Consider the following 23,123-nt stretch of genomic DNA (forward strand, 5'->3'; position numbering starts at 1 on the left):
TACAAAAAGCTCTTTTTATTTGGAACAGAAATTTAAATCAAAAACAACAGTACTACATTTCCCAATTTTTATTATTTCTTTCTTAAATCCTATTAATAATCAATCTTTTAAAAGAATCGGCACAATTTTTAAATTTCGGATGATGCGAACTGCAGAAATTGAGATCACTGTAAATCTTCTGTAAATCTGTTTTCGACGCATTACGGCTAAAACTGAACTCGGCTTCTCATTTCCGCGACTCTATGGGCCCTAGATACCACGACTCTGTGGGACCTACTTTTTTGTGACTATGCCAATGCAGTCGTATCGGAAACTCCCGTCCACATGGGATGCATCTAAAAAGAGCAGTAAATTATTGTCTGAAACTTTACTTTTAGAACCTTAGGACCTGTAGGGCGGTGAGTCGTGGGAAGCCGAGTGGAGTTTCAGTTGCTTAACGCTGCGGAAAACCATTTCACATTCTAGACATGGATATGGTCGTTCATTGGCATGAGTTCTAATAAAGAAGAGGGACACTTTAAATAGATTTGATTGCTTATTTTGTAATACTTACTTTTGATGTCTCTGCCTGTCTCCATAGGCAGCAAATGTCTCCCCGCAGGTTGAACACTTAAAAATACGCAAGCTGCTATGCGACTGCAGTCGATGATTCTCTAATTTGGCTTTGGTTGTAAATGTGCGCTTACAGTCGTTGCAGGGATAAAACCGTTTCATCGTTTTACGATCAGCATGAGCCCTTAAATGCTCACTATAGGAGTTAGGATTTACCGACAAGTGACCACATTCATCGCAAATAAAGAATTGTTGCCGACTTTTTGCCGCTCCTCTGCTCTGTTGTTCTTCAAGATCAGCTACATATGCTGCTTCTGCCGCAGCCATTACAGATGCTTCAGGGTCAATTTCGTCTTCTTCCTCATCATCCTCATCTTCCTCTACCAGATCTTCATTAAAACTTTGACCTTCCTCGTCCTCGAAGTTCTGATCCAATTCAATCAACACTCCTTCTTCCTCAAACATCAGCTGTTCATCATCTAATTCAATCATTGGTGCATCAGTCACATCCAATTCTACAAACTCGGTTTCTCCTCTTTCACACTCCTTTTCCAGCATTTCCTTCAGATATCTTTGTGAAAATATGCAACGCTCACGAAATTTGACAGCCAAATCCAGCTCTGATTGACAGCGTTCACATATGAATTTGGGTAAGCCATCGTCCTCCAGTGTTAGCACAACTCCCGTGATTAGCTGAAGCTGATTCAAAAGACGTTTATGAGAAAACACATTCTTTTGTCGTTTTTTATCTCTGATCTGATTGGCGCAAATACGGCAGACTTCGTTCAAATTCATGTTTTTGTCTCAGAAATTTGTAAATTTGTTTTTAGAGATGTGGAAAGTTGACAATTCGGATTTGTTATCGCAAAATAGCGGGAAAAGGGACTTTTCAACACTGAAACAATTTAACGCGGGAGTCGGTCTAGGATTTTGTCATCCTTCTCCTGTTATAGTGTATCCATCTGTTTAGCATCCTACTACATTCTCCTGTTCCATATAACACTGCATTGGCAAGTGCGATTGATTCTGACTGCAGCCGGTGCCGTGTAAATCACTTTAAGATTATACAAAACATACATATATTGCAGGAGAATGTCAAGTGACCCCGCCATATCCTCGAAATGGACCCGACCAGATGATGTGCAAATAATTTAAAACAATAACAATTACTTTTTCATTGATTTAATATTTTTGCAGTTTATAAAGCTTGAACGTCTGAAACAAAAAAAGAAGCAATTGGCAGCACGTGTAAAAAACAATAACAACACAAAAAAGTACTTGGAATTAGATGAGAATGATAAAAGCAAATTGTGGGAAACAAAATTGGCTCAAAAACGAAAAAATCCGTTTGCAAAGTTAGTGACTTGATGTGAGTGGAGGCAGGGTGAAAAGAGACACTTATATCGTAAGTTGTTTATTTTCAGGGCTACAGATGCAGCCAAGAAAATTAAGGTCAATGCAGAGGATGAAGAAAGCGGAACGCCTAAGGCTAATTCGGCCACCACCGCCTCCTCTTCCTCTTTGTTATGCTTTGTGGAAGAGACTCCCACGCGTCCACCGCCTGCCAAACTAGCGCTACAGAAGTTTGATCCCATCGCCTTTGCTAAACTGCTGAAGCAGTCTAATGCCTTGGCCGAAGAAGAAGATGATATGGCTTTGGCCGCACAACAGAAGCATACAAAGCACCTGCCTATGGACTGGTGCTTGAAGACGCGTGTTCGTTTTTTTTGCCCTACCGAATTGCCATCTATTCAATTGAAAACATCTCAAATGGCCAGTGGATTAACAAGCTTTGTTCGTTGTATAGATACTCAGCAAACAGAGGAGACTACACTGGACATTTCTGATGCCACCAGGTTTAATCAGTGTACTTACTACTGGCAACATCCACACATGCCTTGGGTTACACTATATCCACGTAATGCCAAAGAAAATGTGACTCAAAAGTTAGGTGAGAGAGAACGCAAAGCCTTGTCTGAGGAATGGAATTTCAGTTTTCGCGGACTATTTCAATTGTTAAGGGCCCGACAGTGTCCTTATTTTTATCTGTGTGCCAATACCTTTACTGTACTCTTCCGTGCTGCTGGTATAGGCGGTAGAGCAGAGAGTCATGCCCTAGTTACACCCTCAACACGAGGCATGAGATTGGCACTGAGCCAAGAGGGCATAGAATATTCTTTACCTTTAAAATTGAATGTGGACGCTGATGAGGAAGAGCACAGAGAAAAGGCTGAAGTGGATGTTGAAAAGAAACACTTCGATAATGATGACGATGAGGAATGGTTGGAGAACTTGGGTGTAGATGAGCATGAGCTACGCCGTATACAATCGTCGCATGCTCGGAAGGTACAGGCAACTGAAATGCGTGATGATTTTAGTGATAGTTCTATAATTTTTATAGAAGGCGTGGAATGCCAGGGTTTCTTTAGTTATCTTTTGAATTCCAAGAGTCTGATCTCCCAAGTGGGACGTTTAGCTGGAATACCACCTACTCTTTTATCACCGATAGCCTTTCCTAAGGCGACTATGCAGCATTTAGTTCCCTGCTCCAAAAAAGTGCGGCTGGATGGTGTAGATTATTTCAGTATTGATATTAAGGGTCTTCTACTTCCCACATTCCTGCCAAGCGTGTTTGACATACTGAGGGAGACGCGAGAAATGTTTAGTTGCACTTTGGCCAGTTCCAACAATACTTTTGCTTTTACCAAAGCCACGCAGAAGTTAATGGAATCGTCATCGCCACCAGAAAAATCACATCAAATGGATAAGTCAAATGGAGAAGCCGTCTTTAATCAGCAAAATCTTTCCGAATGCGGGCTATTACCGGCAGTGGTCAAATCCATTTGCCGCTCTGGTTCCCAAGCAGTAGGACTGTTAGAACGTGTTTGCTACCAACGGGATCAAGGATTTGCCTGGAGCTAATACCTGAACCATTAAGGAGAACATAATTTTGGGTACCTTATTTGTAATTTTAATAAAAAATGAATTTAAATAGCTAAGTTCTTGGGTTTACATTCTCTCCTAGTTGTCCACCATAATCAGTTCATCTATGCTCCAATCCTCATACGAGTGATCTGGCAAAAATCTACGTATAATTATTGGAATTTTCTTCTGCTTTAGTTCTTTCATGGCAATTTGCAAGGGATCTGTTTCACCATCCAATTCTACCATTATGGGTGCACACATCGCGATTTGTAGAGCCCTTGTACCGAGAACGCGGGCTCGCTCATACTTTGTCATGTATTTCGTCGTAATACGCTTGGATTTAGGTACCCCTCCGCCTGGCGCAGTTCCTCCGGGTGTTATGATTTCGATGTTGTCCACCTCCTCCTCCTGATTGATGTCCTCATCCACGTCTTCATCAACATCATCAAAATCATCACCGCCCACGCTGTATATTAGAAATAATAGTAAGTAGGTTGGGTTTGGGAATTTCGTTATTTGCAACTTACTCATCATTGTCAAAGTCAGCTTCATCCATTGCAAATGTTATTAATTTTTACTTTAGATATTTAACAAAAAAAGGTTTTCGAAATTTTGCAGCGTTTAACCACGCTTTGTTTTCTTCTTTTTGGTTTTGCAGGGTTGTAATACTTGACTTATCGAAATGGACAATCGATACTTTTTGTAATTTTTGAATTGCTGTAACTGTAACAGCAATCGAGCAATGCGTACTAAACTAAATCAGCGATTAGGGATAGATCTTTCTATTCGGATCCACACTACTGCATAACTACTGATTGTTTTTATAGTAATTGTGTGGTCGAGTGTAACGGTTTAGCCTAGGCCAAAAATGCGCCAAAAGTCTTCACATCAAAGCACTGTTAATTTTGTGATGAAGTGGCTTTTTACTTGCCAATCATAAACGGTTTATTGCCTTTATCCAAAAAAGAATGTTTCGGATTTGAAGAATAAGTTTACACAAACTGTAAATTTAGATGTCTAAGAGATTATAATAGATAAGTAATTCCCAAGTATCTATATATAGATGCCCACTGCGTCGTTTAATTGCCGCCATTCATAATCATTGTATAGAGCACTTCTTACGTTTTCGCTGCGAGCGACAGTGTCCACATTGGCTGGCGTTGGTGCGTCGGACATAAGGTGGAGGTCCTTGTGGGTTTGTCGCTTGCCCACACGTCACATTTGCATGAGTAGGCTGTGATTCATACCGATTAGGTGGGGCCACTGTAGGGGCTATTGGTGGTGCACATTGACACTCCAATTTGTTCGGCTTTTCATGGCAATTACACCGCGTCTCCGTTGGGGTCGGTGCTTCTACACGCTGAGGCCGTGAACAAGTGTAGTTATCGGCTAAAGGCGCCTGTATTGCTGTTACGCGATTCCGTTGCCGATTTTGAGTGCAAGCGCAGTCCACATTGGGTCTTTGTGTTGGTTGATATGGCTGAGTCGGTGGCGGTGGTTGATAGACATTTACCTGACATCCACCACCAGAGGGCACCTGCGGCTGTGGAGCCTGGGAACGGTTAGTCGATGGTCCCACTCTAAGATCACAATGATCGGGATTCGAACATGCAGGTGGTTGCTGTTGCTGCTGCTGTGGTTCTGGCGGCGGTGGCGGTGGCGGTGCTGTTCCGTTAGTACCAGAAGAACCATTAGTTCCACAAGGGCATATATTGCACTTGCCACATGGCGAACCTTGGAGAAGATTGTATATTATGACTTACGATTCAAGAAAATTTTAATATGAGTATACTTACTCATTTTGTATGCGGCAAATGTACACACAAAAACTTTTTAGACAAAGACTAAGGCGGATCGAAGTTAGAAGAGTAATGAACAGAATTTCGACAGTTGTGAAAATGTAGTGGGATGTTTTTTTTTTTTTTTTTTTTTTGATTTTGACAATTCTTACAATACTGAGCACTTTTAATTTTTATGGTATGGTGTTTTCATTGGACGTTAAAAGTGATAGGGTAACAGTAAGTTCACTTTGCTGGCTCCTCGCATTAAGTTTTTGGGATTGAGTGCAGCAACAGAAATTAGAATTGCCACAAGACCATATATGTTTTATGTTTTAGCCATTCATTAATCAGGATGTGCTAAAAACTAAGTTTAAATAAATTTACTTTATTTATAAAACTGGTTTTCAAATTCAGAGTGACATTAAAATCCTTCTAACCGTTAGATTAAACCATTGGGCCTGCAGCAATTAGACAACACTGTCAAGCAAAATGGTCACACTGTCTATTTTCGTTGTCTATCTTGTTTCTTTTTTTTTTGTGTAAAACTTAATAGTTCAATTGGCTCAAGCAAAGAACAATAATAATGAAGCTGCCGATTGTCTGTCGCACCTGCGACAGTGCTAAACTCACGGACAAGCTGTATAATCTAGACACGCCTAGCAAAGAGTATCCGGAAAAGTTGCTTTCCGAAATCCTCGGTGAATTAATAAATATTGATGTAAATATTGTTACGATCATAGCAAATTTTGTTACATGTAATCATTTTCGACTTATTCTAAAATAGCTAAAACTGCCTATGTCCAGTGACCAGAAGTTGCCGCAATCGTTGTGTCAATCTTGTTTAAAGAGATTAACGACTTCCTATGACTATATGAAACAAGCTTTGGCCGCTAACTTTTTGCTGATGCGGCAGCTTCAAGATTGCTTGCAGGAGTCGCCAATGGAGCTATGTGCCGAGCAACATGTGGAGGTTAAAATGGAAACTGAAGGGGATGAGAGTGATAGGGAAAACGGAGAGACTGGGAAGATAACATGCACAGAATTGCCCAATCTAGAAGAGTCTGATGCTATTGCTGATGATGGTGAGGGGGATACTAAAAGACTAATTGATCCCTTGACGATGTTAGATCCGACGGCAGTAAAAAAGGAAAATGACATACAACATACTAACATAGAAGAGGAGGAGGATAAATTGGTTAATGCTAATTTTAACGATGATGGGTTCGACGATTCCGACGACGATGAGGATGAAGAGTTAGTTTTTCAATTCCCATATTAAGATATAGATATGTACAATGTAATACCTTTCCAGCTCCCTTGACAATATTCCTCTGCAACAACGAGTTTTAAAATGGAAAAAAAACCGAAATACTCTCAAGTTGACAAGACGGCGACCTTTTGAATGTAGTGAATGTCCGAAAAGTTTCATCCGAGGCGAATCCTTAAAGAAGCATAAGTCTAGAATCCATCAATCATCTGGCCTCTTTTCTTGCTCTCTTTGCATTCGCAAATTTAACCGGCAAGAAAATCTGGAGTCTCATCTTAAGGTTCATAGTGAATCAAAGAGGTCATCTCATCTAAGCGAGCACAAGAAGGCCAAATCGATTGATGTTAATCTTTGCAAACCCCATGGTTACAAACTTATCGAATGCATGCTCTGTCAGAGTCAATATAACAAAATATTAGACTTACGCCGCCACTTAGAGAATCATCCAGAAATTACCACGCTGGCCAAACGGCCCAATGTAGAGTCTCTAGCCGATTTCTTTTATCCGGACTCAAAAAATATAGGGGAAGAGCAGCTAAAGCAACTCATACGTCAGGACTTAATGGCTGGCCATTTTCAGCGCTTCTATTCAATAACCAATCAATCTGGTTATGAAATCGATCTGGACAGTTCAGAAACCGACAGCGAAGGTGAGGCAGAGCAATCATCACAATTTCTGGAATACACTTGTGAGCTGTGCCCGCAGAGATATGCCCGAAAGTATCAGCTTTACGATCACCAGCGTCAAATTCATCCTTGGTTGGAGGCTCCCCATGTCTGTGGACGTTGTCAGGCCAGATTTGTCAGTCTTCAACTACTGCGACACCATAATGAGTCGCAGTGCCGTAATGCCCAGAAACGATTTTTGTGTTACAAATGTCCGTTGCGATTTCGATGGAAACATAATTTCAGGAGTCACATACGAGAGCATCGAATTACGGTAATTACCATAGTTAAAGCTTTATTGTTGTATACATTCATATTATCTCAATTTTAGAATCAAACTTTTGAGTGCCCCGACTGTAAGCGTGTATTTGATAAAAAAAAAGTCTCTCACAGTCCATTTGCTCAGCGTCCATGCCGATGAATCAAAGTTGCTGCCCTGTCAGTGGTGTAGTCGCAAATTTTACCGTCGTGATTACCTAGTAAAGCACTTAAAACGACATGGATTTAAAGAGCAAGACATACCATTAGCAGAGACGTTAATACAAGCAACTTCAAAGCCCAACGGCATTAAACGGATTAGCTGTAAGATATGTAACTCTCAGTTTAAACGTGTACATGAACTACGGGCCCACATCCAACTGGAACTGGGGCTGAAGCTAACAATGTCGTCGTCGGCATCAGATCAGCCAAATATCAATTCACCGCTTAACTATTCCATAACCAATGAATCAGGATTCGAGCTGCAGTTAAGTGATTCGGAAACAGAGGACGATATGTTTATTCCGTCAGTAGGTGGTGGACATCATGTTGGCTATATGTGTGAGCTGTGTAGTATACAATGTCGACGCAAATACGAAATGATTCAGCATCAACGGGCCATGCATCGTTTCGACAAGATGCCTTATGAGTGCGAAATGTGCATCTTTAAGTGTGTTTCCAAGGTGAAACAGTATTAATTATTCGTTAATAAAATGCCTAATCCTTTCCTTATCTCTCTTCTAGAGCATTATGGATCATCATCGATTGAGGCAGTGCGGTAGCCTAGATAAAAAATTATCATGTAGACAGTGCAGTTATAAATTTATGTGGCCAGAGAATCTTGAGCAGCATCTCCGTTTGCAACATGGTCAGACTTCATCTACGGCTGAGCAGCAACTTTTAATCAGCAATGACATCCTCCCAGCGAAAACAATTGCCAAGGATAAACAACCGCAGACCCAAATAGATGTCCAGCTACTGCAATGTCCACACTGTGATAGAACCTATCAAATGAAGTCTCGTCTAAACAATCACATCCGTGATGTGCATGTAAATGGCGATCGGAAGCGAAAGGAGGCGGAAAAAAGATTTCTTTGCTCATTGTGCGGACGTGAGACAAAAACAGCCGCCTGTCTAGTTACTCATATGCGACGACATACCGGCGAGAAACCCTTTAAATGCGATTTTTGTGAAATGGCCTTCCCAAGACACTCTGAAATGACAGCACATCGGCGAATGCATACAGGTGAAAAGCCATATCATTGCACTGTATGTGGCAAGGACTTCGCTCGCTCGGACAAATTAAAGAGGCACATGCTAACACACAGTGGATTAAAACCGCATGCCTGTACCTATTGTGAAAAAAGTTATCGGCAGGCGAAGGATCTAAAGTTGCATCTCCAACAGCATACTGGGGAGTGTCCCTTTATTTGCGGCACATGCGGAGAGAGGTTCATTCAAAGCAGCACACTGGAAAAACATCGAATGATGCGACGGCATTTTGATGAGGTTGAGGGAGCGTCGCTGTCATTGACACGAAATTAATTTCAATAAAATATACGATAAACGTTTTCGTAATTGAATTTTCCAGAAACCCTAAAACAATTACTTTACATTTCTTGTCACTTCAAAAAGCGTTTTAACAACTTTGGGAGTACAGAAATGTTTGCATGTTCGCTGTAAACTCATTTCAGGATTTGTACTGTATCTTAATTTTTATTTACAACATAATATTTTGATCTACCTTAGGGTTTAATTTGATGCTGATTTTCTTGACTAGTATAACATCTCTGTGGGGTTGGTCTGATGGGATCTTACTGTTTGCTGGTGCGTCATGGTCCCAACATGCTGTTCCAGCTGATGTTTCCGGGAAAAGGTTTTATTGCACGGTATACATCTACACACAATAAAAAAATAACATTGAATTTAAACATAATACAAATACAGCCGTACAACAATATAAAATAATTAAAGAATTCATTGACAAAGTTTAAGAGATTTCATGGTCCGATTTCCCTCAACGTTTTATGAAAATTAATTTTTACATTCAAATTTACTTTAACTGAAAATTACTTTTGTACATACGAGAAAGGTTTTTCTCCTGTGTGGGTCAGCATATGATTCTTGAGGACGTTTGAGTACGAAAATGATTTGCCGCAGGTGGAGCACGTGAAAGGTCTCTCATTTGTGTGAGTTCTGCAAGAACAAGTATTCGTGGAAGTTTAAAGATTTGAAGGATAGAGTCTAATTAAAGTGGTCTACCTCTCATGACGTATATTGGAGCTGCGATCAGCAAAGGATCGGGAACAGTATTTACAGGTAAATGGCTTTTCGCCTGTATGAACGCGGATGTGACGATTTAGCTCCGAAGGTCCAGCAAATGTTTTGCTACAAATTTCGCACTCAAATGGCTTCTCGGCCATATGCCGACGCATATGAATATTTAAAGCAGCCCGCCTGGAGTAAATATTACCACATATTTCGCACATTATGTTCGTAGAGGTTTCTTCAGGGACCTTGCCAGCAACAGTACTACCAGTGTGTGACGTCTTTTCAATAGGGGCGTGACAACTGCGAGGTCTGCCTCGCCCCCTTTTAGAAATAAGACGTTTGGGTCTGCGTACTCGTAACCTAGACTTGCGTAAATTCTCGACGGGATCATAGTCACTGTCACTGCCATGGGCCATAACAAGCAACTCATCATCATGATGAGCTAGACCTTCATCTTCGGCCAGAGCGTCGCCAATAATATGCTCAATTTCTGATCCCTCTCCTGTAGCTGTAGGTCGTCCCTCTGTGCCCTCCACCTCATCCAAAGGCTCTTCAAGAAATTCAATGTCTCCATCAGTTTCAATAAATTCATTCGTTGTCTCGTAGATGTATTCAATTTGATGGTGATGACCGATGTTATTCTCATCTGTGGGCTCCAGTTTCATTTCAGACTTTACAACGTTGCTGGCAAAGGTCCGTTCGCTAGCCTGACAAAGTTCCCGAAACTTAAAAGCATGGGTCAGTCGGTCCACACAGCTGTAACATAGCATACTGGGTATATCCAATGGAGCCAACTGCAGACAGTGATTGTAGAGATTAGAACTCATTTCAATTTGCATTTTCTACTTACTTACCTTTATGCTGCTGACTTCCTCAATTTTACGGCGAAGCTCACAACACTGCCCATCGTCCTGATCATCAAAAAGCGGAGTCATTGTATCCGAGTTGATATCTTCTGTTAGGCAAATTCTGCACAGCACATATTCTGGCATTTTTCATTAATATATGTAAACAAAACAAAGTCAGCGTCTAACTAATTTTTCCCTTTTTTGCCCCAGCACTATCAGGGTTGCCTTTTGGATACTTGTTAGATTTATCGATAATTGTACGACACAACTCTAAATTTTAGTATTGGAAACGAACGATTGCGAATCCAGCCCTATTAAATACAACGTCCGGTTGCTACGAATATTTATTGTTTCTGAGATTTGTTAATAGAAGTGATGGTTATAAATATTAAATAGAAAGAAAAAAGCAAAGCGTTGCAAAGCAAACGATCTGGTTATTACCATACAGTTTCTGAAGAAGTGCAGTTATTGAAATTTGAAAGCAGACAAAAGAAGCCGCAAACCGGTGCCGGATATAATTGACAACAATAAAGTCATTGTGCAAACGTAACAGAATGTTTGCCACACGCAAAGAGGTGGACGAGCAGGTCCATAAGTTGTTGGGAAAATTGCCGCCGGGGCCAGAGGTAATGTATTCGTCTATGCTTACACATATAAGAAATTTTCATGATTGCGAAATCTTGGCGCCGTTGTCTCCGCCAAATGCATGTGTGTGCGTAGGCACGCAAACATGTGTGCGTGTGTCTGAGGCGGCGTCAGTTTAAAGAAAATGCGCGCTTTTTTGCTAAGTGCCGAGTGCACAAAAATCTATAAGCTACATGAAAATTACTTATGTATGGGCATACATACATATGTACATCGTATATATGTACATGTACGTGCATATGTGTGATTACATGGAGAACATATGCAAATACAATTATGAAGCTACTAAATTCTTTTTTACATATTGCGTAGAACAATATTTGACATTATTGATTTGGTATGAAAGGTTAGGGTCGAAACGCTGCTAAGTTGAATAAAGTAAAAAACTTTTAGAAGTAATGTAATGTAACCCGTCGATGTACAAGAAATCAAAATCTTTCTGCCTAATTTCAGCGCGACATCAAGTGTCTGGCGGTTGCCCGTTTATATATTAAAATACAAGAGTATTCTAAGGCCGCAGAATATTTAACATGCTATCTGAAGGTTAAGGATGAATTGGTGGCCCACCGTTTGATTGCCCAATGCTTTAAACACCTCAAGCAGCCGGATAATCTTCGAGCGTTGCATCATTTGCAACGTTGCATACAGTTAAATCCACGCCAAGGAGATGTGATACGTGAGGCATGTCAGCTAATACTTGATGATTCCAATCTTTATACCGCGGAGCGTGCCAAATATTGGTTGGGTTTGGCAACAGAAGATAGAGACGAGCCCCAGGAAAGTGACTTAATATTTTCTTTGCGCCTGAAGTTAAACCAACAAGGTAGAGACAAAAATGGTGGTGCAGGAGGAGGTGGTGATGCTGATCATGATGATGAAACCCTGGAAATTCTTATGCACAAGGAGCTTCAGGAACGACCACAAGATGTCAGTGTGCGAGTGCGTCTATTGCTTAGCTATGTGGAAAAAAACAAAATTGAAAAAGCCTTTTATTACGCCTATAATGTGGAGTTGGAACTGGATGAAAAGTTTTTGTCACCCAACGGCGATAATACTGGAGCAGCTGTTGGTTCTCCTTTTAGTCAATCAATTGAGTGGTATAAGAGTATATGGCTGGTTCTCACCAAATATGAGCAATCAAAAGATCTAAAAAAATCGTGGTCCTATTGGCATCTTACTTTAATGACGCTAGATCGTTTAATGTCATTAAGCTTGGACTCCAACAATGCCCTGGCCGATGGGACTAGCCAACTGTTTCGCTTGGATCAGTATTTACACAGGTTTAACAATGAGTTAGACAAGATTCAAGCAGAGAATCAGAATCAAATCCAAAGGGATTTTCTGAAATCGGCCCAAGGACATTTTAGTGGTCAGTTAATGCTCCATGCTGTTTCTTTATTATTTAAACGTGAGCTAACGGGCAATAAAAACAAATGGATGGGTACCTTAAGAGATTCCTTGCCCTTGCTGCTGTTGGGCTATCAAATAAATCCTTTTCAAAATACGCAACCGAATTGGCTGAAACATTGCGATAAGGCCCAAAGAAAGTTGTTTCATATATGGCGTACACAGACCGCATTTAGGTGCGCTCAAATGGGCCGTACATTGTTGGGTTGTCTGAGGCAGGATGAATCCCAGGATGATGAAGAATGTAAGGAGGGAATTAACAACGACATAAATTCACCTCGTCAATCAGAAAATCAGGGGTTTCCGTCTTTGTGGTTGAGTTCGGATGATTTATTGTCTGAAGCTCGGCAGTTATGCGCGGACAAGCAGTGGCGACGTCAAATCTATCAGATACTGTTTACACATGGCGACCACAAACTAAAAGAGCAAACATCTCACTTGGTGAAGAACGCAAGCTTGCAGCAGCCACTTTACGATTGGCCAAATGTTTCGGATATAGAATCATACGAACAAGATGCATTGCTATTGTCCCCCCAGTCACTGAGTCAGCATGTTTATTTGGCTTTGTGCACGAAACCAGAAAGGTTGGGAGATCATCAGCGGGTCCGCTTCTATGGGAACCTTCGCAAGGATATCAAATCGAATCAAAATCTAAGTTACTGCAGTCCCGACTCTCTAACACAAATCGATATTGATATATTCCTCTATGCTGTCGTCATGCAAACCCAAAGAAAACTTTCTTTACAAAGAGAGAACTACAATAGCTCCAACGTTGGTAATCGATCAGCATGTTCCCGACCTCACATGTTGCCCTATATAAATATATTTCAACAACTAACCACCCCAGAACAGTCAAAGTGGTGGCAATTGGTCCAAATTTGGAACAGCAATCATCACTTCAACGATGGCAATCGGACCGAGCAAAGAGCTCAATTACAAGTTGGACTAGAGGCTGTACGTGCTACCAATGGCCCTCGCATGGATCTAATTATTCTTTTTCAATTGGGTCACATCCTTAATTCTCGCCAGGATCGGCTTAGTTTACAGACACGCATTAATCTCATATTCAAACAAGGCTTTCAAATGCTGCGTCGTCAATCACAACAAGAGTTAGAGCCATTTTCGCGTTATTTTAAGTACACTTCGTCATCCTCGACTGCGTCCTTGAAACTAATGCACAGTTTGGCCGAGAAAGCTGTAACCTACTTGAGTAAAAAAGCGTTCAAGGAGAACCAGTTTGAAGAGTTCATTGAAGAAATGCGGGGCCTAAATTTACCAATAGCCAGTTATTTACAGGCTGAAGCCTATCGAATGCTAGGGGATTGTAATCGCACGACAAAATCCTCTCGTGCGCGTTATTTGGAGCAACGCCAGAACTGCCTTCAACAAACGCAACAGCTTCTAAAGTCCCAGCCAGAACATGCACTAGCACCCATTATAGGCAGGGACATAAAACGCTGCCAACAGGAGGCCGGACACCTACATCAGCAGCGAAGCCCTGACTTGCATAACAATTCGTCTACATATGAGGATGCTGAAGACGCTGATACTGAACCTGACTACTATGCGGGTGTTACCAATTCCAAAGTAAATGAGAGCATAAATCGCTCTCGTGGCCGCGATGCTGATGTTCCTTTGTTGGATGTGGATCGAATGTTTAAAAAAATTACCACCGATTTTTGCCAATTTAAAGAAGAAGTCAACGATAACTTTGAGGCTTTGCGTCAGGATGTCAAGATATTAACCAACACCCTGGATGATATGTTAAAGAAGCTTAAGCTCGGCACATCCAATCACAACCAAGAGGTAGACCCGGCAGCTGCTTTGGGTTTAGACGATTTATTCATTATGGAGGACTTGGCAGTGCCACCACCGCCACAGCAGCATGGAACACAACCTCCGCAACAACACTCACAACAGCAACAGCAGAGCCAAATTCAAACACAGCATTATCAGAGCCAGCAACAGCCGCCGCAAATGTTGCCCCCTAATAATCACCCCGGTACTGGAGCATTCGGTGCTGGTCCACCTAGTGGTTTTTATAACAATGGCTTGCCCCCCGTTGGCAGCAGCTAATCCTGCCCAAGCCGCATATTCCAACCAATGGATGTTTGATTATTATAATTTATGCAATCTTTATGGTAAGTTTTCTTAAGAATGGCCACACTTGGCCATCTCTATGCGTTGCTCGATTTATAAAATCTAATAACATTCGTTACAGGACCACGCAATTCAAATTTTAATTTACCACCAAATGCAATGTATGGTGGTAATTCAGCTGCAGGAGGAGCCCCTTATTTAGATGCGTTAGGCCACTACGGCCAATCACCATTGGCTCCACCACCTGGACCATCAGTGCCAGGCTCTGGTCCACTTAATCTGGCTGACCCCACCACACCCGTAGGCGGAATTGGAAGTTTGGCTAATCCTACAACTACAAGTTTTTTTAATACTCCGCCAACCCCCATTACAACACTCGGTGTACCACAGCAGCTTTCAGGGACGCAATCACAATCATTAACACAACCACCACCACAGCCGGCTGTACCGCACTTACAACCGCAGAAATCTTCGAAGACTAATCCGATGAATGTTCCTGCTGCCTTGTTCAATCGCGCTCTAAACAATCAACCTGTAGAAAAGGAACCCCCTGCTAATGTCGTCATAACCAATTCGGATCCGTTACCTAAGGCAGATGCCTTAACTAGTGCTGCTGGCCAAGTGCAGCTCAGTGTGACCATACCAGCTCAGCATATCAAGCCAAGTATAACTCCTGTTCCAGCGACGGCATCTTCAAATCCTCTGTTGGGAACTGGCGTAACAGTACCTCCTGCCGTAACACCTGGTGGAGCGTTTAACTTTAATGTAGGAACACAGGGAAGCTTTAACTTTAATGTAGGAACACAGGGAAGCAATATAGTTGGTGCTACTGGAGGCGGTAGCGGTGGTACTGGTGGTGAAATGACTTTCTCCTTTAAACCACAGGTTGCACAAGCTGCTGCCGAGAAGGAAAAAGAGAAGGAAAAGGAACAGCAGAAGGAGGAGAAGCCGGCTGCAGAAGAAGTAGATACCAGTTTTGATGGTTCCGCTGAATTGGACTATGATCCTCGTCCAGACTTGCAGGGCATTATTCCGCTGCCAGATGAAGTTGAGGTTCGTACAGGCGAAGAGGACGAGGAAATTAAATTCAGCTTCAGAGCCAAATTGTTCCGGCATGTTGACAAAGAATGGAAGGAGCGAGGCATTGGGCTCATAAAAATATTGAGAAATAATTCGAATGGAATTTATCGCGTGCTCATGCGTCGCGATCAGACCCATAAGATTTGTGCAAATCATAAGATAACCAAAGATATGGAGTTGACTCAACCGACCCAGGACTCAGAAAAAAAATCGTTTATTTGGGCAGCTAATGATTTCGCAGATGAACATCTTCAGTTGGAAACGTTTTTGGTTAGATTCAAGCTACCCGAAACTGCTCTTCAGTTTCAACAAGCTTTTAAAGCTGCACAAAATGACATAGTAAAGCTGAAAGATAAACAGGAGATACATCAGCCGAAACCAATTAAGCAAGATAATTTTGTGACAAGCACCCCAGCCAATCCATTACTAAGCAAGCCTTTGGAGTTGGTTAAGGCCCAGACAGCAGCAGTTGAGGCTTCTAGTGGACCTGCGGCAGCCAATTTCGTGGCCAAGTCCTTATTTGGAGCAACGGCGCCTCTTACTTCTACAACAACAACTTCGCCATTTGCAAACTTCAGTTTTTCCAATATGTCTGGTTCAAAAGTAAATTCGTCACCCTTTGGCAACCTTTCTTTTGGAAGCGTGTCGGCGTTATCCACTGCTCACAGCATTACGTCTACCAACAATACTACACTCTTCACCACCGCCCTAATTAAAGATTCGACAGTTTTGAACGCTAATTCAACTCCCACTCCTGTCGGGGCTATTACTTCTGCTACTGAGGCTGAAACGGATATATTGGAAGAGTATGTGCCGACTGCCCAGTTTACACCAGTTATTCCTCTGCCTGAACTCGTCGAAGTTGTCACAGGTGAGGAGAACGAATCAATTTTGTTTGAGCACAGAGCTAAATTGTTACGATATGATCGAGAGTCCAATGAATGGAAGGAGCGTGGCCTTGGCAACATAAAACTCTTGCAATCAAAATTGAACCCTCAGCAAATACGTTTAGTTATGCGTCGCGAACAGATTCATAAACTGTGCTGCAATCAGAGACTTTCAGCGGAGACTAAATTTAATTATCTAAAAAACTCTCAAACAGCCCTGACATGGGCTGCCAAAGACTATTCCGAGGGAGAGATGACCTCCGAGCTGCTGTGTATTAGATTTAAAACAGCAGACACATGTAAGGCATTCCTCGACGAGATTATCAAGGCTCAAAAATTGTTGACGCCACAAAAAATTCAAGTATCGGAGCAAAAAGCTAATGAAAAAAAGCACCAAAAGAATAAGGAAGAAGCGGATAAGAAGCCTGTTGTTGGCTTCGGTGATGCCTTCAAGCCTGTGTCAGGCAGTTGGAGTTGTGAGAGCTGCTATACTAACAATGGAGCAGGACAACTTCATTGCTTGGCATGCGAAGCACCCAAAGATAATTCAGTGCCGCCAAAACCAGTTAACGCTGGAGGTTTAGATGGCGGAAGTGCTGTGAATTTATCAATCAGCACTGCTGGCAAATTTAATTTTGGATTTGGGACTTCCGTCACCACGGCAGCAACCACCACGGCAGTGACTCCGGCTGCCAGTTTTGAATTCGGTGGCTCCAATAAGACCAAGGAAAAATCAAGGCTGCCACTCGTTGCCAATGCTGCCCCTGTCGCTGTGACAACATCAGAGCCTTCCGCTTTGGGTTTTGGTCCGACTAAAAATCAATCATCAGGATTTGGTGATTGTTTTAAATTAAAGCCAGGTAGTTGGACATGCTCAGGATGCTATGTGACCAACGAGGCGGAAATTGTGAGCTGCAAGGCCTGTGAAACTCCCAAAGATGGCGCTGAAGATAAAAAAAACAATAAACTCGGCGGTAGCAGCAATTTAAATTGGCCTTCCGCTACACAATTTAAGTTCGGATTTAATTCTGCTACTCCAGCCATTGAGACGCCGTTTGGTTCAGCTAATTTTAACTTTACCCCGAAGGCCAGCGGCATCATTAGTACTACAAGCACTTCCACTTCCAGCGTGCCTACTAGTATTGGCGGCACCATTTTAGGGTCGAATAAGTTTAGCTTTTCTATGCCCAAGTCGTCAGCTACAGAGCCCAAGAGTCCCCAAGCTGATGAATCCGCAAATGATAACGATTATCATGTTGAAGAAGAAAATAATGCGTATTTCGCTCCAGTGATACCCCTGCCAGACAAGGTAAGATTCTCACTACTATCTGCACAGGTATATTATATAATTTTTTTTTTTTAGATTGAAGTCAAAACCGGGGAGGAAGATGAGAAGCAACTTTATGAACACCGAGCAAAATTGTACCGCCTCAGTCAGGAAGGCGAATGGAAGGAACGAGGTCTAGGAAATGTAAAAATCTTGCAGCACAAGCAAACACATAAATTGCGCGTTGTTATGAGACGTGAGCAGGTCTTAAAAATTTGTCTCAACCATATTTTGGACCTAAACGTGATCTACAAACCGAAGGATGAGAAATCATGGATGTTTGCTGTAAACGATTATAGTGAAGGTGAAAATATTCTTGAGAGATTGGCCTTGCGCTTTAAAACCCCCGAAATAGCCCAAGGTTTCCATCAAGCGGTGCAGAAAGCATTGAATATATCCGCTGAAGATGAAAACGAGCACCATGTGCTTGCTCCTGATTCTGCAGCATCCAAGGAGATTCAAAACTTAGCTGAGAAGTTAAAACTAAATGAGGAGTTTTTACTTAGCGATAAAAAGTGCATCGGCTGTCGAGGATGTGACGTAGACTCGTTTGAATTCGGATCCACATCGGTAGATAAGAACGGGGCAGATTCGACAGAGCCATCTTTACCACTTTACTTACCGGCACTTAAACTACAGCACAAAATCCAATCGGCAACATCAATTCCAGCTAGTAATACAATCCAGCCACTGGCAACTAATCGCAGCTCTATATTCAAGGCCAGTTCATTAAGTGCTGCAGCTAGTGGAGGATTTGGTAGCTTCGGTGGATTTGGGCAAACCATATCAGCAAATTCAACCATCTCTGCCAAAACAAATCAGGGAGAGGAATCAAAACCCTTTGCTACTTCTAATAATAGCTTTGCTTTTGGCAGTGCCAAAACTGGTAAGTTTAATAATTGGTTTAAAACAATATACCTTGTTCATTTCTTGTTTAATCTCCACAGAGAATCCACTAGGCTTCGTTTTCAGTGCATCGAACAATCAAAGCCTCCAACAGAGTGTCGAAAGGACAGTGCCCAAATCAATTTTTGGGCAAACTCTTAGCAAAAGTGAGGATGGCGAAAAAACGAAATCCATATTTGGCGGTACTTCCTCGAACTTGTTTGATGGCAGTGGTTCAGGTAGTGGGACTGCCGGAGGATCTGCAGGCTTTGTATTCGGTTCATCTTTGGCAACTATATCAAACATATCCTTCGCTGATATAGGCAAGGAGAAAAATCAACCGGAAAAGGAAAAGACACTTAGTGGTGACAACAGTCAGCAAGATTCAAAAACACCTGTTTTTGGAACTTTTACTTTTGGCTCTAATCTTACAAATAAAGAGATCAATAGTGCCACAACCAAAGTATTTCCCGATTTGGCTGCCAAGGCTGGTGATGATTTTGCCAGTTTGGTGGCCAAAGGACAGAATATCAATGCGTTTCAAAAGTCCACTAGTGGTGGCTTCTACAATTTAACTCATCAAAATGATTTTAAGAATTTCCAAGCCGCCAAAGTTGCCGATGGGGACACAGAAAAGATTACAGCATCAGTTGAGGATGAAGATGCTGATACAACTACTGATGATAACTATGATCCTTACTATGCGCCTATTGTCGAGCTACCCGATGAGATTGTGGTCAATACTGGAGAGGAGAATGAGACGAAATTATACGGCGAGAGGACAAAACTCTATCGCTTTGATCCCGATACAAAGCAGTGGAAGGAACGAGGTAACTTTTCAATTTTGTATAACAACACATCCACCTTCTGTTAATAAATTATCATCATTTATTCTTTGTACATTTTAGGTGTGGGTGAAATTAAAGTCTTAGAGCATCCAGAATTAAAAACCTTCCGAATGGTCATGCGTCAGGAGCAGATCCATAAACTGGTGCTTAACATGAAAATTGGCTCGGCTTTTAAAATAGAGTTTATGACTGAACAAGGTAAAAGTTTTCTATGGGCTAACTATAATTATGCGGTAGATTCAGAAGGTAAGGTCGGCACTGAAGGTGTTTTGGAACGCTTGGCCTGCCGTTTTAAGAAACAGGAACCTGCCGATGAATTTTATAAAGTTGTCAACTCCTGCATTGACCGGGCTAGGACTATTGAATTGGAGGCAGGAAATATACATGAAAACGATGAAGAAGCCGAGGATCCACTAAATGATAGTGCTACTAGAGCACACGATGAGGAAACGGAGACTGAACGTAGTCCGAAATGTGTCACCGAGAAATCGGAATGAAACAGTAAGGTGGAGCGTAAAGATGCCCTGCGTGATAATGCTGCTAACAGAGAAATAAATCGGATTTAAATCTAAGAATACAGTGAATGCTGATTTTGTTGTATTTCTGAAAATATAATAAAAATAATAAAACAACAAATTTTTTAAGTAAAAGTTCAAAAAACTAAAATAATTAAGCAAAAAGTATAGTATAGTATATAGTAGATCCTTTTTTCGTTTCTTGGCTCTAGAATCCACAAATCCTGGCACAGGACGAAAGGATATGGATTCGTAGAAAGTCCTTGATGATCTCTATCGTTTGGCATCAAAAAAAGTTAGGGTCATCTAAGGATGCAGTACATGAAATTTTCTGCAAAGGTCCTTTTTTCCACCTATTTGAAGGACATTCCAGGACATGGTAACATCAGTCGACGCGCATGAACAAGGACTTCCATCTGGACCAAGGACATCCCGCTCATCCTTAAAACTGCCGAGTTATTAGCGCTTTCCTGTTTTTTGACTTGTAATTTTTACCAAGTCCCAAATTTAATGCAATTTTTTCTAAGTCCCGAATTCAAGCAAAAGATCAAAAAATCTGGGAAAAACTACAAAATCCTTAATATCTCAGCTCTCCGAAGGACTATCGGGATATCCTTTGCACCAACAATAGTCCTCAATGATTGGAATGTTTGGGCACAACTTTCGTCCTGATCCTTCAAAGGACTCGCGAGATATTCGCCATTTTGTCATAAGCAAAAAAGTCCTTTTATCTCAGCTCCCAAAAGGACATTCCAGGATCTGATAGTGTCAGTCGATGCGGATCATCAAGGACTACAATCTGACCAAAGGACATCCTGATCGTCCTTTAATTGACCGAGTTATAAGGACATTTGTAGTTTTTTTTGTCACTTTTTTGCCATTTTTCTGACCTCCCCCCCTTACAACAATTCGAGCAATATTTTTGGAAGGATATTGAAAATCCTTGAATGCAGATCGATAGTCCTGATCCTGGAGGCTCCAAAAAAGGATGTCCTGGCGAAATCGATCAATGTCCTGGCGAGATATGGCCTCGAGAAAATTATCCTTTTTTCGTTTTTAAGCTCTAGAATCCACAAATCCTGGCGCAGGACGAAAGGACATGATTTCCTGGAAAGTCCTTGATGATCTCTATCGATTGGCATCAAAAAAAGTTAGGGTCATCTAAGGATGCAGGACATGAAATTTTCTGCAAAGGTCCTTTTTTCCACCTATTTGAAGGACATTCCAGGACATGGTAATGTCAGTCGACGCGCATGAGCAAGGACTTCCATCTGGCCCAAGGACATCCCGCTCATCCTTAAAACTGTCGAGTTATTAGCACTTTCCTGTTTTTTGACTTTTAATTTTTACCAAGTCCCAAATTTAATGCAATTTTTTCTAAGTCCCGAATTCAAGCAAAAGATCAAAAAATCTGGAGAAAACTACAAAATCCTTAATATCTCAGCTCTCCAAAGGACTATCGGGATGTCCTTTGCACCAACAATAGTCCTCAATGATTGGAATGTTTTCCCACCACTTTCGTCCTGATCCTTCAAATGACTCGCGAGATATTTGCCATTTTGTCATAAGCAAAAAAGTCCTTTTATCTCAGCTCCCAAAAGGACATTCCAGGATCTGATAGTGTCAGTCGATGCGGATCAACAAGGACTACAATCTGACCAAAGGACATCCTGATCGTCCTTTAATTGACCGAGTTATAAGGACATTTGTAGTTTTTTTTGTCACTTTTTTGCCATTTTTCTGACCTCCCCCTTTACAACAATTCGAGCAATATTTTTGGAAGGATATTGAAAATCCTTGAATGCAGATCGATAGTCCTTATCCTGGAGGCTCCAAAAAAGGATGTCCTGGCGAAATCGATCAATGTCCTGCCGAGATATGGCCTCGAGAAAATTATCCTTTTTTCGTTTTTAAGCTCTAGAATCCACAAATCCTGGCGCAGGACGAAAGGACATGATTTCCTGGAAAGTCCTTGATGATCTCTATCGATTGGCATCAAAAAAAGTTAGGGTCATCTAAGGATGCAGGACATGAAATTTTCTGCAAAGGTCCTTTTTTTCCACCTATTTGAAGGACATTCCAGGACATGGTAATGTCAGTCGACGCGCATGAGCAAGGACTTCCATCTGGCCCAAGGACATCCCGCTCATCCTTAAAACTGTCGAGTTATTAGCACTTTCCTGTTTTTTGACTTGTAATTTTTACCAAGTCCCAAATTTAATGCAATTTTTTCTAAGTCCCGAATTCAAGCAAAAGATCAAAAAATCTGGGAAAAACTACAAAATCCTTAATATCTCAGCTCTCCGAAGGACTATCGGGATATCCTTTGCACCAACAATAGTCCTCAATGATTGGAATGTTTGGGCACAACTTTCGTCCTGATCCTTCAAAGGACTCGCGAGATATTCGCCATTTTGTCATAAGCAAAAAAGTCCTTTTATCTCAGCTCCCAAAAGGACATTCCAGGATCTGATAGTGTCAGTCGATGCGGATCAACAAGGACTACAATCTGACCAAAGGACATCCTGATCGTCCTTGAAATGACCGAGTTATAAGGACATTTGTAGTTTTTTTGTCACTTTTTTGCCATTTTTCTGACCTCCCCCCTTACAAAAATTCGAGCAATATATTTGGAAGGATATTGAAAATCCTTGAATGCAGATCGTTAGTCCTGATCCTGGAGGCTCCAGAAAAGGATGTCCTGGCGAAATCGATCAATGTCCTGGCGAGATATGGCCTCGAGAAAATTATCCTTTTTACGTTTTTTAGCTCTAGAATCCACAAATCCTGGCGCAGGACGAAAGGACATGATTTCCTGGAAAGTCCTTGATGATCTCTATCGATTGGCATCAAAAAAAGTT

The 23,123-nt window shown here is 41.6% G+C and overlaps 7 protein-coding genes across 8 annotated transcripts; 3 read left to right on the top strand and 4 right to left on the bottom strand.

Moving 5' to 3' along the window:
* Window positions 1-53: 53 nt before the first annotated feature.
* LOC137584314 (transcription factor Ouib) lies at window positions 54-1,403 on the bottom strand. Its single transcript, XM_068299650.1, has 3 exons — window positions 554-1,403; window positions 389-496; window positions 54-335 (listed from the first exon to the last, which is right to left on the bottom strand). The coding sequence occupies exons 1-3, from the start codon at window positions 1,345-1,347 to the stop codon at window positions 227-229; spliced, it is 1,011 nt and encodes a 336-aa protein (XP_068155751.1). The 5' UTR covers window positions 1,348-1,403; the 3' UTR covers window positions 54-226.
* Window positions 1,404-1,461: 58 nt separating this feature from the next.
* hd (humpty dumpty) lies at window positions 1,462-3,551 on the top strand. Of its 2 annotated transcripts, XM_068299647.1 has the most exons (4): window positions 1,462-1,562; window positions 1,641-1,692; window positions 1,750-1,907; window positions 1,977-3,551. In XM_068299647.1, exons 2-4 carry the CDS (start codon window positions 1,645-1,647, stop codon window positions 3,472-3,474), a joined length of 1,704 nt encoding a protein of 567 aa, XP_068155748.1. In that variant the 5' UTR covers window positions 1,462-1,562; window positions 1,641-1,644; the 3' UTR covers window positions 3,475-3,551. The 2 variants fall into 2 exon arrangements, with proteins under 2 accessions (XP_068155748.1, XP_068155749.1); XM_068299648.1 differs by lacking the exons at window positions 1,462-1,562; window positions 1,641-1,692 and having other exon boundaries at window positions 1,785-1,921.
* Polr2F (RNA polymerase II subunit RpII18) lies at window positions 3,501-4,166 on the bottom strand. The gene is made up of 2 exons (XM_068299652.1): window positions 4,005-4,166; window positions 3,501-3,943 (listed from the first exon to the last, which is right to left on the bottom strand). Exons 1-2 carry the CDS (start codon window positions 4,031-4,033, stop codon window positions 3,574-3,576), a joined length of 399 nt encoding a protein of 132 aa, XP_068155753.1. The 5' UTR covers window positions 4,034-4,166; the 3' UTR covers window positions 3,501-3,573.
* A 410-nt stretch (window positions 4,167-4,576) lies between these two features.
* On the bottom strand, window positions 4,577-5,277 carry LOC137583947 (uncharacterized). Its single transcript, XM_068299141.1, has 2 exons — window positions 5,274-5,277; window positions 4,577-5,211 (listed from the first exon to the last, which is right to left on the bottom strand). The coding sequence occupies exons 1-2, from the start codon at window positions 5,275-5,277 to the stop codon at window positions 4,577-4,579; spliced, it is 639 nt and encodes a 212-aa protein (XP_068155242.1).
* A 464-nt stretch (window positions 5,278-5,741) lies between these two features.
* LOC137584026 (zinc finger protein 11) lies at window positions 5,742-9,054 on the top strand. The gene is given in 6 exon segments (XM_068299253.1): window positions 5,742-5,976; window positions 6,043-6,512; window positions 6,571-7,465; window positions 7,523-7,564; window positions 7,566-8,132; window positions 8,194-9,054. Coding segments are annotated over 6 exon segments (2,910 nt in total). The 5' UTR covers window positions 5,742-5,841; the 3' UTR covers window positions 8,995-9,054.
* Window positions 9,055-9,145: 91 nt separating this feature from the next.
* On the bottom strand, window positions 9,146-10,789 carry LOC137584063 (transcription factor Ouib). Its single transcript, XM_068299302.1, has 4 exons — window positions 10,575-10,789; window positions 9,712-10,514; window positions 9,535-9,645; window positions 9,146-9,346 (listed from the first exon to the last, which is right to left on the bottom strand). The coding sequence occupies exons 1-4, from the start codon at window positions 10,710-10,712 to the stop codon at window positions 9,226-9,228; spliced, it is 1,173 nt and encodes a 390-aa protein (XP_068155403.1). The 5' UTR covers window positions 10,713-10,789; the 3' UTR covers window positions 9,146-9,225.
* Window positions 10,790-10,869: 80 nt separating this feature from the next.
* On the top strand, window positions 10,870-20,397 carry Nup358 (Nucleoporin 358kD). The gene is made up of 6 exons (XM_068299144.1): window positions 10,870-11,194; window positions 11,667-14,691; window positions 14,842-17,996; window positions 18,051-18,900; window positions 18,962-19,729; window positions 19,808-20,397. The coding sequence occupies exons 1-6, from the start codon at window positions 11,123-11,125 to the stop codon at window positions 20,242-20,244; spliced, it is 8,307 nt and encodes a 2,768-aa protein (XP_068155245.1). The 5' UTR covers window positions 10,870-11,122; the 3' UTR covers window positions 20,245-20,397.
* The last annotated feature ends 2,726 nt before the right edge of the window (window positions 20,398-23,123 follow it).

This window comes from Drosophila tropicalis, unplaced genomic scaffold, assembly GCF_018151085.1.
Source record: "Drosophila tropicalis isolate 14030-0801.00 unplaced genomic scaffold, ASM1815108v1 contig_878, whole genome shotgun sequence".
NCBI lineage: Eukaryota > Metazoa > Arthropoda > Insecta > Diptera > Drosophilidae > Drosophila > Drosophila tropicalis.

Excerpts from the sequence above, each read along its gene's own strand:
- LOC137584314 (XM_068299650.1), bottom strand. The coding sequence starts at position 1,347 with ATGAATTTGAACGAAGTCTGCCGTATTTGCGCCAATCAGATCAGAGAT. Across the intron at positions 497-553 it reads GACAGGCAGAGACATCAAAA|AACTCATGCCAATGAACGAC; the intron begins GTAAGTATTACA and ends CTTCTTTATTAG. Across the intron at positions 336-388 it reads CACGACTCACCGCCCTACAG|ATGCATCCCATGTGGACGGG; the intron begins GTCCTAAGGTTC and ends TGCTCTTTTTAG.
- hd (XM_068299647.1), top strand. The coding sequence starts at position 1,645 with ATGTCAAGTGACCCCGCCATATCCTCGAAATGGACCCGACCAGATGAT. Across the intron at positions 1,693-1,749 it reads AATGGACCCGACCAGATGAT|TTTATAAAGCTTGAACGTCT; the intron begins GTGCAAATAATT and ends ATATTTTTGCAG. Across the intron at positions 1,908-1,976 it reads CGAAAAAATCCGTTTGCAAA|GGCTACAGATGCAGCCAAGA; the intron begins GTTAGTGACTTG and ends GTTTATTTTCAG.
- Polr2F (XM_068299652.1), bottom strand. The coding sequence starts at position 4,033 with ATGGATGAAGCTGACTTTGACAATGATGA. Across the intron at positions 3,944-4,004 it reads GCTGACTTTGACAATGATGA|CGTGGGCGGTGATGATTTTG; the intron begins GTAAGTTGCAAA and ends TCTAATATACAG.
- LOC137584063 (XM_068299302.1), bottom strand. The coding sequence starts at position 10,712 with ATGCCAGAATATGTGCTGTGCAGAATTTGCCTAACAGAAGATATCAAC. Across the intron at positions 10,515-10,574 it reads AGGAAGTCAGCAGCATAAAG|TTGGCTCCATTGGATATACC; the intron begins GTAAGTAAGTAG and ends CACTGTCTGCAG. Across the intron at positions 9,347-9,534 it reads ACAGGAGAAAAACCTTTCTC|ATGTATACCGTGCAATAAAA; the intron begins GTATGTACAAAA and ends TATTGTGTGTAG.
- Nup358 (XM_068299144.1), top strand. The coding sequence starts at position 11,123 with ATGTTTGCCACACGCAAAGAGGTGGACGAGCAGGTCCATAAGTTGTTG. Across the intron at positions 11,195-11,666 it reads AATTGCCGCCGGGGCCAGAG|CGCGACATCAAGTGTCTGGC; the intron begins GTAATGTATTCG and ends GCCTAATTTCAG. Across the intron at positions 18,901-18,961 it reads TTTTGGCAGTGCCAAAACTG|AGAATCCACTAGGCTTCGTT; the intron begins GTAAGTTTAATA and ends TAATCTCCACAG.